This window comes from Colletotrichum godetiae (genome assembly GCF_030913485.1).
Source record: "Colletotrichum godetiae strain CBS 193.32 chromosome Unknown BDP55scaffold_5, whole genome shotgun sequence".
In the NCBI taxonomy this organism is placed as follows: Eukaryota; Fungi; Ascomycota; class Sordariomycetes; order Glomerellales; family Glomerellaceae; genus Colletotrichum; species Colletotrichum godetiae.
Genome location: NW_026851253.1, coordinates 1,630,433 through 1,643,608, shown reverse-complemented (window position 1 = coordinate 1,643,608; position 13,176 = coordinate 1,630,433). Strand labels below are relative to the sequence as shown.

Genomic DNA, 13,176 nt, shown 5'->3' with positions numbered 1-13,176 from the left:
CTATCACTCCGAATTATCGGCTTGTTAACCCCGAGATAGTCACATGTGCCGCTCTCGGCGCCATTGCGAAGTTTAAAACCCCGGCCACTGCCCTGACAGCCCATCTCAAGTCTTATGAGTTTCGTCTCTGTCTAACGGTAGTCAGCTTTTGATTCGAACAAGATCCATTGTCCAGCTTACTACCTTGGCATCCACGTCGATCATCAGTACCTCGTACAGATGGGCGACGCTAATATACAGCGGAAACCACATCCGCTTGATCCTCTACGTCCAGAAGAAATCAGCCATGTGAGTTATTTAGCATGAAGATGTATGAGATATGTGTTTTGTATGGCGAGTCTAAAACGATTCAGGCTGCTGCAGCTGTCCGAGAGTCGAACCAAAGCAAAGAAATATTTTTTCGAGCCATCTCTCTTGCTGAGCCGCCCAAAACCAAGCTGATTAAGTTCCTCGACGGCGAGCATGCTGGCAATAATGATGCAATCTACCCAGCAAGACAGGCCAGGGTTCAGGCCTACATCGCAAAAACTCTGCATGAGATGATTGTCGACTTGGGCACGGCGACCATTGCGTTTATCACTCCCCTGCCAGGTTGCCACTCCTTTATAGACACCGACTTCATGGCTCAAGTTGCTGCAGCATGTTTAGCAGATGGAAGTGTTCAACGCGAGATTAGTGCCCTTAAGCTGCCAGAGGGCGCAACCGTTGTCGTCGAGCCTTGGGCCTATGCCACGGACGGCATGAAGGATATGAAAGACCGCTGGACAATGGTGAGATTACTACTCTACCTTTGGATTTCAGACCATTAACGAATTTAGGCCTGGTTTTATATGCGACTCTCAGACAATCCTGACGCCAACTACTACGCCTACCCACTGGACATTTGTGCCGAGGTCTCCAACACCTTAGAAGTCGTCAAAATTTACCGACTGCCTTCTGGAGAGCACGACCAGCTTAGCAACAAAGGGAAGAAATTTGACCGCCGCAAAATTCACTCCAATAGCGAATATCACCCCGATTTCGTTCAAGGGCGCAGGACGACAACAAAACCGTATCATGTCTCTCAGCCCGAGGGTCCTTCGTTCAGCATCGACGAAAACCATATTTCTTGGGAAAAGTGGACAATGCGAGTCGGATTCAACTACAGAGAGGGTATGACACTTCACGATATCCGTTTCGAGGGTCGTAGCCTGTTTCATCGTCTGTCTCTTGCAGAGATGTTTGTGCCTTACGGTGACCCTCGATGCCCCTATCCCCGGAAAGCTGCCTTCGATTTGGGAAACGACGGCGCTGGCATCAACGCCAACAACCTCAAGTTAGGCTGCGACTGTCTTGGACACATCAAGTACTTTGACGGGTGGCTTAGTACTTCTTCGGGAGAACCTTTGAAGATGCCAAACGTCATTTGCTGCCATGAGATCGACGACGGTATTCTCTGGAAACACACGAACTTCCGGACGGGGAACGCTGTAGTAACAAGATCTAGAGTTCTTGTGCTGCAGACCATCATCACAGTCAGCAACTACGAGTATATTTTCGTTTTCTACTTCCAGCAGGACGGCTCCATATTCTATGAAGTTCGCGCCACGGGCATCATGTCAACAGCACCCATTGACCTTGACACCAGGGTCCCTTGGGGGACCATCGTCGCTCCTGGCGTATTGGCACCATACCATCAGCACATCTTCTGCTTAAGGATCGATGCTGCCATTGATGGGCCTAAGAACTCCTTGGTTGTCGAAGAATCCCATCCAATTCCCTTCAGTGGAGACATGGATACGTACAACCCTTTTGGTGTCGGGTATACCACAACATCTAAAGTCATTGAGAAAGAGGCAGGCTTGGATCTAGATTTCAACACCAACCGAACTTTCAAGATCGTCAACGAGAACATCACTAACTCAACTACTGGAACCGCTGTCGGCTTCAAGCTGCTCCCTCATTATAGTCAGCTTCTTCTCGCCCAGCCAAGTTCATGGCACGGCAAGCGTGCGAGGTATACATCGCACGCTGTCTGGGTGACGCGGCATCACGATGAGGAGCTTTTCCCAGCGGGGAGATTTACCATGCAGTCGACCGGAGAGGATGGCATCGCATCCTGGATAGATCAGCGGAAAGACGACGCCTCGTCTTCGGTGCGCAATGAGGACATTGTCATCTGGCACACATTTGGGTCCACGCATAATCCTCGTATTGAAGACTGGCCGGTGATGCCGTGCGAGAAAATGATGGTAGGGCTGAAACCGGTCAACTTCTTCCAGGGTAATCCTGCTCTTGACGTACAGATTTCGACGCAAGAGAAGAACCTCAGTGTACTGGTGCACGGAGGTATTTGTGAGACATAGACTTGCGCAGCTTGGAAAGGTAACTTTTACCAAGACCAACGCTTGAGAACAATACTATATGGTGTAAAAACCGTAGCCCTCATCAGCTTACATGCTAGTTGTGTCGAGCTCCAAGCAGCTTTTGCAGTTGGGGATTCGCGGTGCATCGAGCCGAACTTCAAGTTATCACGAGTTTTCTGGTTGGGAATGCCTTAATCGCAAAGACCGCTCCAAATAGTACGAGTCGCGCATTATTCAGCCTTCGACATAACGTACGTATGCGAGTATCATGGCCCTACCAAGGAGTTTCCAATCTCTGAACTGGGTACGCCGTATTGCACACGCCGTGTTGAGTAGTTCTTTACTGGTGGTATTCTCCACAAGCATCCCATTCTTTAAACTTTCGAGGTATGTCTTTACTCCTCACATTGAGTAGTTCCTGACTCAGTTATGGCGGAATCACTTGCTTGATGAGGCACACCTACGAATCACGGTACCATCCGATCCGAAACAACAAGAAATCTGAGGCAGTTAGTGGAGCACGCGAGCTTGGCATTTCGGTAAAAATAGAGTAGTAATCAACTGCATCGTACGGATGTTTTCTTATCTGAAGATCTGAATCTCGGGCATCCTGTCCGAAAGTTTATAAGCCCTCTCGTCGCGTATGTCACTGTCATATGTATCTTCAAATAGGACAAGGGTCATATTGGCACGCAAGACGGTACTTTGTCTGATGCACTTCGATTACGTAGTGATCGTCTGGTAGGCTATTCTACTCCCTCAATTCGGACAGACCATTCAGTCTACCCAAAGTTTATGTAACCCAGCCCGTTTCTTATTGTCTAGCTCGCCGTTGCCAATTTTGAGTAAGCCAGGAGAGGGAGAAAAGATAGCCGAAAACTGCTCTGATGGGAGCCGGGCTCGTTACTGGAGCCAACGCTACATCATCAGCCACCTCCTCAGGACGCACTTGTCTTCTAGCACTTCGCTCATTGTTCCTTTACGAATATAATACACTTGTGTAGTCTCAAGTTGCCCCATCACTCCAGAGTTGGATCCCAGCCTTAAACTTAAATGATATCAAGGTCGAAGGGTTGTCGGATGAACACGAAGATCGGATGTTGGGGGGCACGCGAGCCCAGCTGTCTGTCTCAGATCATCCAAGTGAAGGGCATATCCAGACGACCCCACATTGACCGGCCGCAGTTGCTTCAGATGATCATGCCTAACAAGGGTCGTCCTACTATTTTTCAATTCCTCCTTTAACATATCTCGGGTTCTCCAAGTGGCTCAATTTCGGTATTGTGGGAACCCGACCTCAACAGGATCCCTCAAAGAGTCAAACGTTCATGGTGTGCTGAAGCTATAAAAACTTCGAAATCCCCGTCTCTCGATCGTGTTCAAGATAATCACCCTGCATCATCACCCACAATCATCAACTTTTTGAACAACATGCAATTTTCTATCTTCTACACAGCCCTTTTCATGGCTGTCGGCATTGCCGCCCAGGCTTGTTCGTCGACTATTACATACTGCACTGGAGGCGCCTGCTTGTGCTTTGCCGATGGCATCACCGAATCTCTAAACGAAATGTGCAAAGGCAAAGGGTTCGAGCGTTCTTTAGGGCCCTCGAAAACCACGACTGAGGCAGTAGGTTCTCTATTCTCACTCAACCTTAGCTTTCCTAATGAGCTGTGTTCAGGGAGAGCGCTGCGACACCCAGTGCTGCACTGGTTAAGTCGGCCAGATTATTGAGGCATTTGGATATCATTGGATGACATTTTACTTCTGGAGTCGTTTATTAAAAGATACAAGCAATCATCTTGCTTCTCTCAATGCCTAAAGCCCAATGCAGTGATCTACTTGCCACATACCCTAGTTTCACTTCTTCCATCTAGGCTTCGTCAAAAACTCACAATACCCACTTCCCTGAATATTCCTCCATTAGCCCACGAACCATCCAGTCATTGAATGGGCATACTTTGCGTTTGACTATAGTTAGCAAGCCTCTTGCAGTTTTATTCTAGTTGTTCAACACAGTTTGGCGAATAATTGTCGCCTCGAACTACCTACATAATTCTTCAAGCTCGAAAACTATTTGAACAACGCTAACCACAAGAAAACGACGAACTGCACAAAATCAAGAGAGTTATTCTTCAGCTTCATGAATGATGTCAATGAGTCCAAAAGCCGATGATTTAGCCTTGATGTTGCCTGGGGAGAACATCCAACTTCTGGCTTGTGGCTGCTGAGTCCCACTGTTAACCTAGCCACAAGCCACAAGCATTTAGGCGACTTGTTGGCGAACTTCGTGCCGTCGGCTATGCACCTCAACGCTGGCTATTTTCCGTCTACAGCAACATATCCGCCTTGACTTAGGCCAAGGTTGGACGGAAGATCTCGACTATCTACTAAGGGGTAACAGTCAGTTATGACCTACCCTATTTGACATTGGCTGTGTCCTGTTTCCACCACTCATGCCTTGGAATCGTTTGATTCCCCTCAGTGGGGCTCCAAAAATGGGTAAACTATCAACAGTTGTCATACTCCGTCTTTTCTAAGACCTCGTATCACTGCATGTTGCAGCTATCGCTGCAAGAATTGGCTCACAAAAGTCTCAAGTTTGGAAAAGATGAAGTCATGAGTGATTTTCGCGTTTTATCTTCTTCCCGGTTGTCCAAAGATGGAAGATGAGGGGAACTACAGTCAGCAGTCGTGCGGAAAACTTCAAGAGAGGCATTGAGATCAAATACTTAAATAGCATAGCTTATCCTAAGCCAGTGGTGACACGTAACCGGTAAACCAGACAAAAAATTACAACACAGTCTCGAGCACAGGCTAGATCAACCTCATTCTTCGTCCATCCAGAGAAAATCCATTCGAAATGAAATTCGCCGCCATCATCACAACGCTCGGCCTCCTCGCCGGCTTTGCAGCTGCGGCTCCGGCTGTGATTGGCAACATGAATGCTGTCGAGAGTCGCCAGACCCGCGATGGCTTTTATTGCCAGGAATGCGTCAATGGGAAGAAAGATTGCGTTGCCTGCACAGATGGGACTTGCTTGGGATGGACCTATGACTGCTAGTTGCCGATGACAACTCGTCTTACACTTTTGCGCATGAAGGTAAAACATACATCTATCAACAATCGACCAAAGCACACTGGTCAAAACATGATGCCACCATTGCTCACATTTTCACAGATTTCAAAGCAATCTTGTGTCCCATTCCTCAGGGTGGGGTGTCATCGATGTCAAGATGAACCTTGAAAGGTTGAATAGCGCCCTCAATGATGCATGTTGAACTCGCGGAAACGCCTTGGGCTTCCAGCACATACAGTGAGATCATTAAATAGCGAGATAAATAATTGTTGATCATGCGCTCATACCAATTACCTCCCAAGAGGAAGTCCCACGAAGCACCGTCATTCTGCTATGTCCCTGAGACCATTACTTTGAACCTACCCCAAATTTACTGTTTCGCCTCACCGGTTTCTCCGATTCCAGTTGCTCCCTTCCAGACTCCTTATCCGTCATAACCGAATCATCATACGAGACATGAACCTTTTGAAACTCCTTAGTATCCTTAAGCCGTAAAATCAATCTTCATCTTCGTTCTTACATTGGTCGTTTTGATGATGCCGTTGTAGGTCATAATCTCCTCCTCACTACCGTCCGGTGAGTGGCCTCGAATCTCGGTGTGGGTGCTTCGCATGTCCTTCAACGGGAATCCATTTCCGACAGTGTTCCTGTTCAACCGACCGGTGCCCGTGCCGCTCCCGGTGCCGGCACCGTAACGACCGTATTGACTGCTGTTGTACCCTGCGTTGTCGGCGCTGCTCTTGTTGGAGAACATTCCCGGCATCCACTTGCGGAAGAGGGGCCGCAGAGCCGGAACGCATGCGGCAATGATGGAGAGATTGACTTCGATTGCGCTGTACGTGTCGCCGATTCCGTCTCGGGGATCGTAGCCAGGGGTGATGTTGTAGAACTTCTTCCGAAGCTCATGAACACGCAGGATGGCCACGATAATAGACCTTTCTCATAGTAAGCATCAAAAGCGTCGCAGACGAGATCCACTCAGGCTCTCGAGGCTCTTGGAGGTCCATGGGATGCTATGACTTACACTCCACCTGCTAGGAACACCACTATCAATCCAATCTTGGCGGCCATGCGCATCTTCAACCCGAGAAAGATCCAAAACGGAATGGCGAGAACAAAGAAGTCTGTAATGATGGTTATGATGGCGCTAACAATGTAGAATAGCGGTCCATCGATTTCTCTCTGCTTGGGAATAGTCGAATCCCAGAAAGCATTGATTGGAAGAGTTTGGAATAGCACTACTAGGAAAATGGCCACCATCGTCGCCAGGTTGACGGCATTGAGGCCGTAGATGGTCCATCGCACACCACGCTTGTGTCCACCCAAGCGCAACAAGAAGACGAGAATCGATGACTTGACCAGCGCGAGAATGGGATTGTAAAGGACCTGCATAATCCAGTTCCAGAACAGCATGGGGGCGGGGTCCCAGTCTGCGGGCAGCGCCGCGGTAGGAAAGCCTGCGTAGTAGTACTTGAAGAACATGTATGTTGGTGCCAGTAGTGCCATTGAAAAGAACTGCCATGTCGATGTTAGTCCGGGGAAAAACACCAAAAGGTGGTGATCGGCACTCTGCCGGTGGAGGCCGGGTCTTACCATGGCTCCAGTCATAAACCAGTCATCTGATAATCTGATCAGACTAACATTCGACGAGAAAGGCTTAGGTCGGATCACTTACCAAGTCCGATCTGTTTTGACGTCCATTTGCTGTACATTCTCAAGATATAGGTCAAGAATGCAGTCAATGTGAACAAGAACAGAATCGCCATGATCACCTTCTGTAAAGGCGTTGATGGTAGGTCCTCGACATTGGCCCACCGAGCCTCAACGGCTCGCTGAGCGACGAGTTCCATGCTTGGCCCTCGTCACGTAGTCAAGAAACGATTGTGTAAGTTGAACTGCCTCGATGGAATGAAAAGTAAAGTTTGAACCTCTGCAGACTTGGCACCAAAGTTAAACTTGGAGTCCGGGGGTGGAAGAGCAGGCCGGGGAGAGGTCGAAGAAAAGGATCGGGGGTTGGGTCGCGCGATGGGTCCGTGGGAGAGTTTGTGAGATATATACAAGGTGTTGGGTCTCGAGTTTCCTCCTGGGACACTTGGGCACCTTGCTTCGTATCGGCTGCTCTGAAAAGGGTGACCTTCACCAGTACGATCTTGATATTGAGAACGCTTGGTCAGTGTTCTTGAGCATAGTTGCTTGCCATTTCCATCCGTAACAGGAGAAAGCCATGCGACTAGCTGTGATCTTACGCTGGACAGGGAAGTAAGGTAACGTCCATCTGTAGCCTCTACGGAAACAGTGTACTCAAGAAGACTGGAAGGGAAGTAATCAGTATTCGAACCTGCCTAGTGGTACGCCAATCGTGACAGACTTGCATTCTCTGCAACCCCGTTTCATGGTAAGGCTGGGGTTGGGACGGACTAGTCTCGCAAGTTCCCGGTCGGTGATTTCCACGGATAGAGAGAGAACAGGGCAGCGAGGAGACTTGGGGGTTGCCGCAGAAAACTTGCTGAAGTTCTTCAAATCTCCGCCGGTTGGGTAGCATTGCTGTATCCCTGGCCGGAGGATACAGGCCACCAGCACGCTGATTCAGGATCGTTCCTCCGCCACCACTAGGAGACATTGGTATCTTGTGCTCGCTGAGCAAGGAATACTCCTTCAGGAGGCAAGGACTCTGCGTACCCGAGGCTTGGCTCACGAAAGACGAAAAAGAAGACTTGTGAGTGGTTGATAGAGCAATGGCGTCCGAGAAGATGCTAGGGACCTGTCAAGGATGGCGCATTCTCGAACACTGCAGGCCCTCGACTATCAAGTTCCTGCAGTCTTCTCCTGCCTCTAGACAAGGGGTGCTGCGGACTATTCCAGATAATTTGAAAGCTTAATACCGACAATCCGGGCTGAAATCCGGCTTCCTCGCTCCATTTGGGCTATCAATACGCCATAGAGGCAAAACTGTTCGGTGCCATCTAGGACTACCATGGTTCACATGGCACAGTCGTCGGGCAGTAAGCCAACCACGATGAGACGGAAGGTAATTGGAGGACAGAGTGCCGAGTCGCATAATGCAGCGTCTTACTTACGGAAGGGCAAGTAGTATGTGGATAGTATTATTCTGTATCACTGGTTCCTACAGAGACATATACTACTACTGTTCAAGGTAGTTACTTCCTCGTACTTATCGAAAGACAGCCTCACAATTTATTCGTACATGCTGAATATTTCGCTTTTCCTCCTTATGCCTAGTCATCGCTAAGGGAAACCCGGCCAACCCCAGGGCAATATATATCTGGGCTGAGTTCTGCTGTTGGCCGACCGTGTTCTGGCCCAACACGAGTCGCATTTCTGCAAACGCCCACCGGATAGAAACCTGCTATGCGGTATTGAGGCGGGAAGTGGATTAGTTCGCTTCGCACAGCAGCATAATTTGAGTAAGGCGTCGTGGTGGTGTCCGGAACATGGGGCCGGTGAATGAGATTCAGGATGCGACCTCGCACTTTTGTTACGCGGTGATTTGTGAATACGACGTTCCCCTCTTTCTTCATCGCTTCGGCCGAGGGATGTTTTCCTTTCCTTGAAGGACTGCAGGCAACCGCCGTTGGGCGTTAGATGAGCGAGGTGGAGCTGATGTCCTCCTTGAGCACTAGTGGATTAGTGTGAATGAATCGTGGTAAGTCCTTCAGCGACTCGGGTCGTGTCCTGACCCCTTGACGACTGAATAGTGATTTCCGAATGTTACCTGGCTGACAGGGTTGAAGAAAAACAGAGTTTACTGTGCCGCGTTGGCGCAGGACGAATTTGCAGACAATCATGCAGAGAAGAAACCCCCTTAAGACGGCAAATATCCTCTCAAAGATTCTCTTTCTAGTCCCTGGATTCCTCCGGTGTTTTCCATGGGTTGCAGTGAGAGACGCGTTTGGGCTGTGGGAAAAAATCGTACGATTTCCCTTGGCTCCGATCTTGACATGTCTTCGATACTAGTCCACGTCGTGACCGATCATATAGTTCATCTACAATTTGATTTGATCTTGCTGTACACTTGCTTAGTTGACGAGTTATGAGACATTAGCAAGATCGCAAAGATAAACTCAATGTCTTCCCCAGAGCCAGAGGCACGGCTCGCTATCCACATCCCTTATTATGTGGATAATGGGCAGTTCGTTTGCAAATCCCTCAGTCTCACCCACCAATGCACCAAAGCCCGAGATCTTTCTTCGGGGATCCCTAGACTCTGCAGTGGAGATTCACTGACGCGGACAGCCGGAATTTGGCTGCGAACAAGGTACTCGGTGGAGCGACGGTGCCCGGAAGAGGACAAAGCGTGCAGAAGGTTCACCGGGGGGCTTGTTCCATATGAATGATCTCCAGCTCCCGACACTCTCTTCGCCACCCTGCCTCTTAAAGGAAGAGAGACGTTGATAGGTACGGATAGGCTACGGATAGACCAGGCTAATCCGGCTTGACTAACAATTTGGCAGACGCCTCAGCCGCTTGACAACACCATTTCTACTCCGTAAAAACGAACCCGCCCAAGAGTGTGGCAGACGTTTGCCCACAGACATTGGTCTTAAACCGTTAGTGTCGGCGCCGGCACTCGGGAGACGACGTCTAGAAGAAGCTGTATCCATGGTCCTGGAGACACCAGCTCATCTGCTACTTGCGCAATTTTGCAATGCCGATGTTGCTAATGTGGTGCCGTTGTAACCCCCGGCGCGGGGTTTTTACGACTCTCGCCACCAACGTTGCTCTATCGGAGCCTAGTCTACTTGCCCCCGAACCCCTCGGCCCAAACAGAAGTCCAGATCTGTGTAAGCGAACCCGGGCCCCCGGTGCAATGCTTGCCCGGGGGCGGACCCAAGGTCCCTTCTCGTCCAAATGGTCCCTTCCTCCTTGAGTCCTTCATCCTCGTAATTTGGTGCGATGTCGTGGACAGTGGACTCGCGACCTCTGCCGCTATCGAATGCAAGGTCTCCGCCACGAATGCAAGGACTGTGTTACCGGGATACGTCGGCGGGCTTAGGTAGGCAGTACCAACCGTAGACTATCGACAACGGGCAGTAGACCGTTGGTAGTAAGATATCTCGCTCCTGTTATCGAACCATACGCGTGGTGTCACTGGTGTGAAAAGGACGGATGGCAAGATGCAACGCTTCCACGTGGATGTTATAAATCCCGTGGGTGTACTGCTTCGTTTCTTCTGCTCGCTCGCATCTCTCCCGCCGCACCGCCAGCCACAAAATCGGTGATCAACCATTGGAGGTTCCTGTCTGACAAGCACGCAAACCCGTTCCTTGTCGCGCCCTCTGTCCAATCTTTTACTCCTTCAGTCTGAAGTTCTGAACCCCCAAATCTCTTGGCACATAACATGTCTCGACTCAGCCAGGCCCTCCTCCTGGCCGCTGCCCTGCCTTTGGCGTACGCTCAGACCATTGTGGTTGACGATGCAGTAATCGGTATGTTGATCTTGCAATTTGACTTTGCAGTCTGAAAACCCCTGAGGGTTCATATGCGCGTGCTCTGTGACTGGCATCATGACTAACTTGCTACCCGTGTTGTAGAAGCCAACAAGTCCACAGTGGCCCCGGCTGCTGAGCCCGTTGTCGTTGCCACTTCCACCGACCTCTTGAAGGAAGAGAGCGTCCAGCTGACGGACGCCGTTCTGGCCAACCTCACGGACCTCTCCCTCTCCAACATCTCCCTCTTTGACTTTGACACCACTGCCGCCGGGGAGAAGCGTTCTGGGACGGCCCGCACCTTCAACAAGTGCAAGACGTACCCTGGAGACCTGCTCTGGCCGAACAAGGCAGTATGGAGTGTCTTCAACCTCCTGACTGGATTTGCTGTCAGCGAGACGGTGCCCATCGGCGCTTCTTGCTTTGATGACTTTGGCAATTATGATGCCTCTCGTTGCGAGTACATCACCAACCAGTGGACGAACTCTACGATCCAGTAAGTCGAAGCCTCTTTGCCTCTATAGTTTGATTTCATCTTGCTAATGGAAATATAAAGTGCCGAGGATCCGACCTCAGTCATGAGCCCTCTGTACCAGGGCCTGACTTGCATGCCACCCTCAGTGGACAACAGCTCCGCCGGTACCTGCACCGTCGGCGGCTTCCCCTCGTACGTCGTCAAGGCTACGAATGTTGCGCAGATTCAGCTCGCTGTCAACTTTGCCCGCAACCTTAACATTCGCCTCGTGGTCAAGAACACTGGCCATGACTTCAACGGTCGCTCTTCTGGATCCGGTGCTCTCTCCATCTGGACACACCGCCTCAAGAGCATCAACTTCTATCAGACCTACCCCACCTCGTCTTACTCTGGTCCCGCCATTAAGGTCGGTGCCGGTGTACAGGGCTTCGAGCTGTATGAGGCGGCTGAGAAGTACGGCGTCACTGCCGTCGGAGGCGAGGGTATGACTGTCGGCTATGCTGGAGGCTACCTCGCTGGTGGTGGCCACTCACCGCTGTCGCCCAAATACGGCATTGCTGCCGATTCTGTAAGGATGCCTCGTCATCTACTATATTTGATATCACCGTACTGATATTGTATTCCATCAGGTCTTGAGCATCGATGTCGTTACTCCCGATGGACGTTTCGTTACTGCCAACGAGAAGCAGAACACCGAGCTGTTCTGGGCTCTTCGTGGTGGCGGTGGAAGTAAGTTGAGAAATCTTTATAGGAAGTAATACAAGCTGACCGTTCACCAGGCACTTATGGTGTTGTTACCTCATACGTCGTCAAAGTCTACCCCAAGATCGACACCATCGCCGTCATGACCTTCAGCTTCGGCACCAGCGATACCGTTAGCCACGAAGCCTTCTGGGCAGGGATCAAGGCTTACTGGGAAGGACTTCCCACGTGGAACGCGGCCGGCAACTACGAGTACTGGAACATCTTCCACACCGGCCCCGATGCCCTCACCTTCACCATGCTCCCCTGGTTCGCCCCCAATATGACTCTCGTCCAACTCAAGGAGCTCACTGCTCCGCTGTTCGCCAAGTGGACGGAGCTCGGCATCACCGTCGAACCCGTCTACACTGAACACAAGAGCTTCCTGCCCGCCTGGAAGGCCGGTTTCCCCAAGGAGTCCGTCGGCGGCACGGCCGCCAAGACGGCGTGCCGTCTCTTCCCCACCGAGAACTTCTCCGACGCCACCAAGTTCAACGCTACCTTTGAGGCTCTCAAGGGCCTCAGTGACAAGGGCGGCCAGATCATCGGCTTCGGTATCACCGGCGGCCCCGGTCCTTACCCCGATAACGCCGTCAACCCGGCGTGGCGTGGTTCTGCCATGTTTGCCATTTCCGTCATGGGCTGGGACGTTGGCACACCCGCGGAGGTTGTCGCCGAGAAGTCGAAGCTGTTGACTAATGAGTGGATGCAGCCCTGGCGGGACGTCACTCCTGGCGGTGGCGGATATGCCAGCGAGGGTGACGTGACTGAGCCTGACTACCAGCAGTCTTTCTACGGAACCGAGAAGTATGCTCGTCTGCTCGCATTCAAGCAGAAGATTGATCCTACTGGTGTCTTCTATGCCAACTTGGCTGTGGGTAGTGAGAGTTGGTACATCACGCGCCAGCTTGACGGCTTCCCGACCCAGAACGGCCGGTTGTGCCGTGTTTGAGAGCGTGTTGGCGGATTTTCAGAACGTAGATATGCATAACATAGATTCCCCATTCACTTAATAGAATTGAATATCAATCTTGAGACGTTAGTAACGAATCATTCGTTCCCTGTTGGCAGCTCTACCCAGTTATCAAC

General features: G+C 50.7%; 4 protein-coding genes across 4 annotated transcripts; 3 read left to right on the top strand and 1 right to left on the bottom strand.

Annotated features, from left to right (window-relative positions):
* Positions 1-302: 302 nt before the first annotated feature.
* BDP55DRAFT_627760 (copper amine oxidase) lies at positions 303-2,345 on the top strand (the record flags this gene model as incomplete). Its single annotated transcript, XM_060571801.1, has 2 exons — positions 303-770; positions 819-2,345. The coding sequence occupies 2 exons, from the start codon at positions 303-305 to the stop codon at positions 2,343-2,345; spliced, it is 1,995 nt and encodes a 664-aa protein (XP_060434788.1).
* Positions 2,346-3,715: 1,370 nt separating this feature from the next.
* BDP55DRAFT_317565 (uncharacterized protein) lies at positions 3,716-4,136 on the top strand. The gene is made up of 2 exons (XM_060566735.1): positions 3,716-3,974; positions 4,027-4,136. Exons 1-2 carry the CDS (start codon positions 3,777-3,779, stop codon positions 4,060-4,062), a joined length of 234 nt encoding a protein of 77 aa, XP_060434787.1. The 5' UTR covers positions 3,716-3,776; the 3' UTR covers positions 4,063-4,136.
* Positions 4,137-5,772: 1,636 nt separating this feature from the next.
* BDP55DRAFT_542977 (uncharacterized protein) lies at positions 5,773-7,274 on the bottom strand (the record flags this gene model as incomplete). The annotated part of the gene is made up of 5 exons (XM_060568369.1): positions 5,773-5,886; positions 5,945-6,359; positions 6,449-6,939; positions 7,018-7,043; positions 7,100-7,274. The coding sequence occupies 5 exons, from the start codon at positions 7,272-7,274 to the stop codon at positions 5,773-5,775; spliced, it is 1,221 nt and encodes a 406-aa protein (XP_060434786.1).
* A 3,509-nt stretch (positions 7,275-10,783) lies between these two features.
* On the top strand, positions 10,784-13,039 carry BDP55DRAFT_542999 (uncharacterized protein; the record flags this gene model as incomplete). The annotated part of the gene is made up of 5 exons (XM_060568371.1): positions 10,784-10,871; positions 10,977-11,367; positions 11,428-11,914; positions 11,976-12,075; positions 12,126-13,039. The coding sequence occupies 5 exons, from the start codon at positions 10,784-10,786 to the stop codon at positions 13,037-13,039; spliced, it is 1,980 nt and encodes a 659-aa protein (XP_060434785.1).
* Between the last annotated feature and the right edge of the window lie 137 nt (positions 13,040-13,176).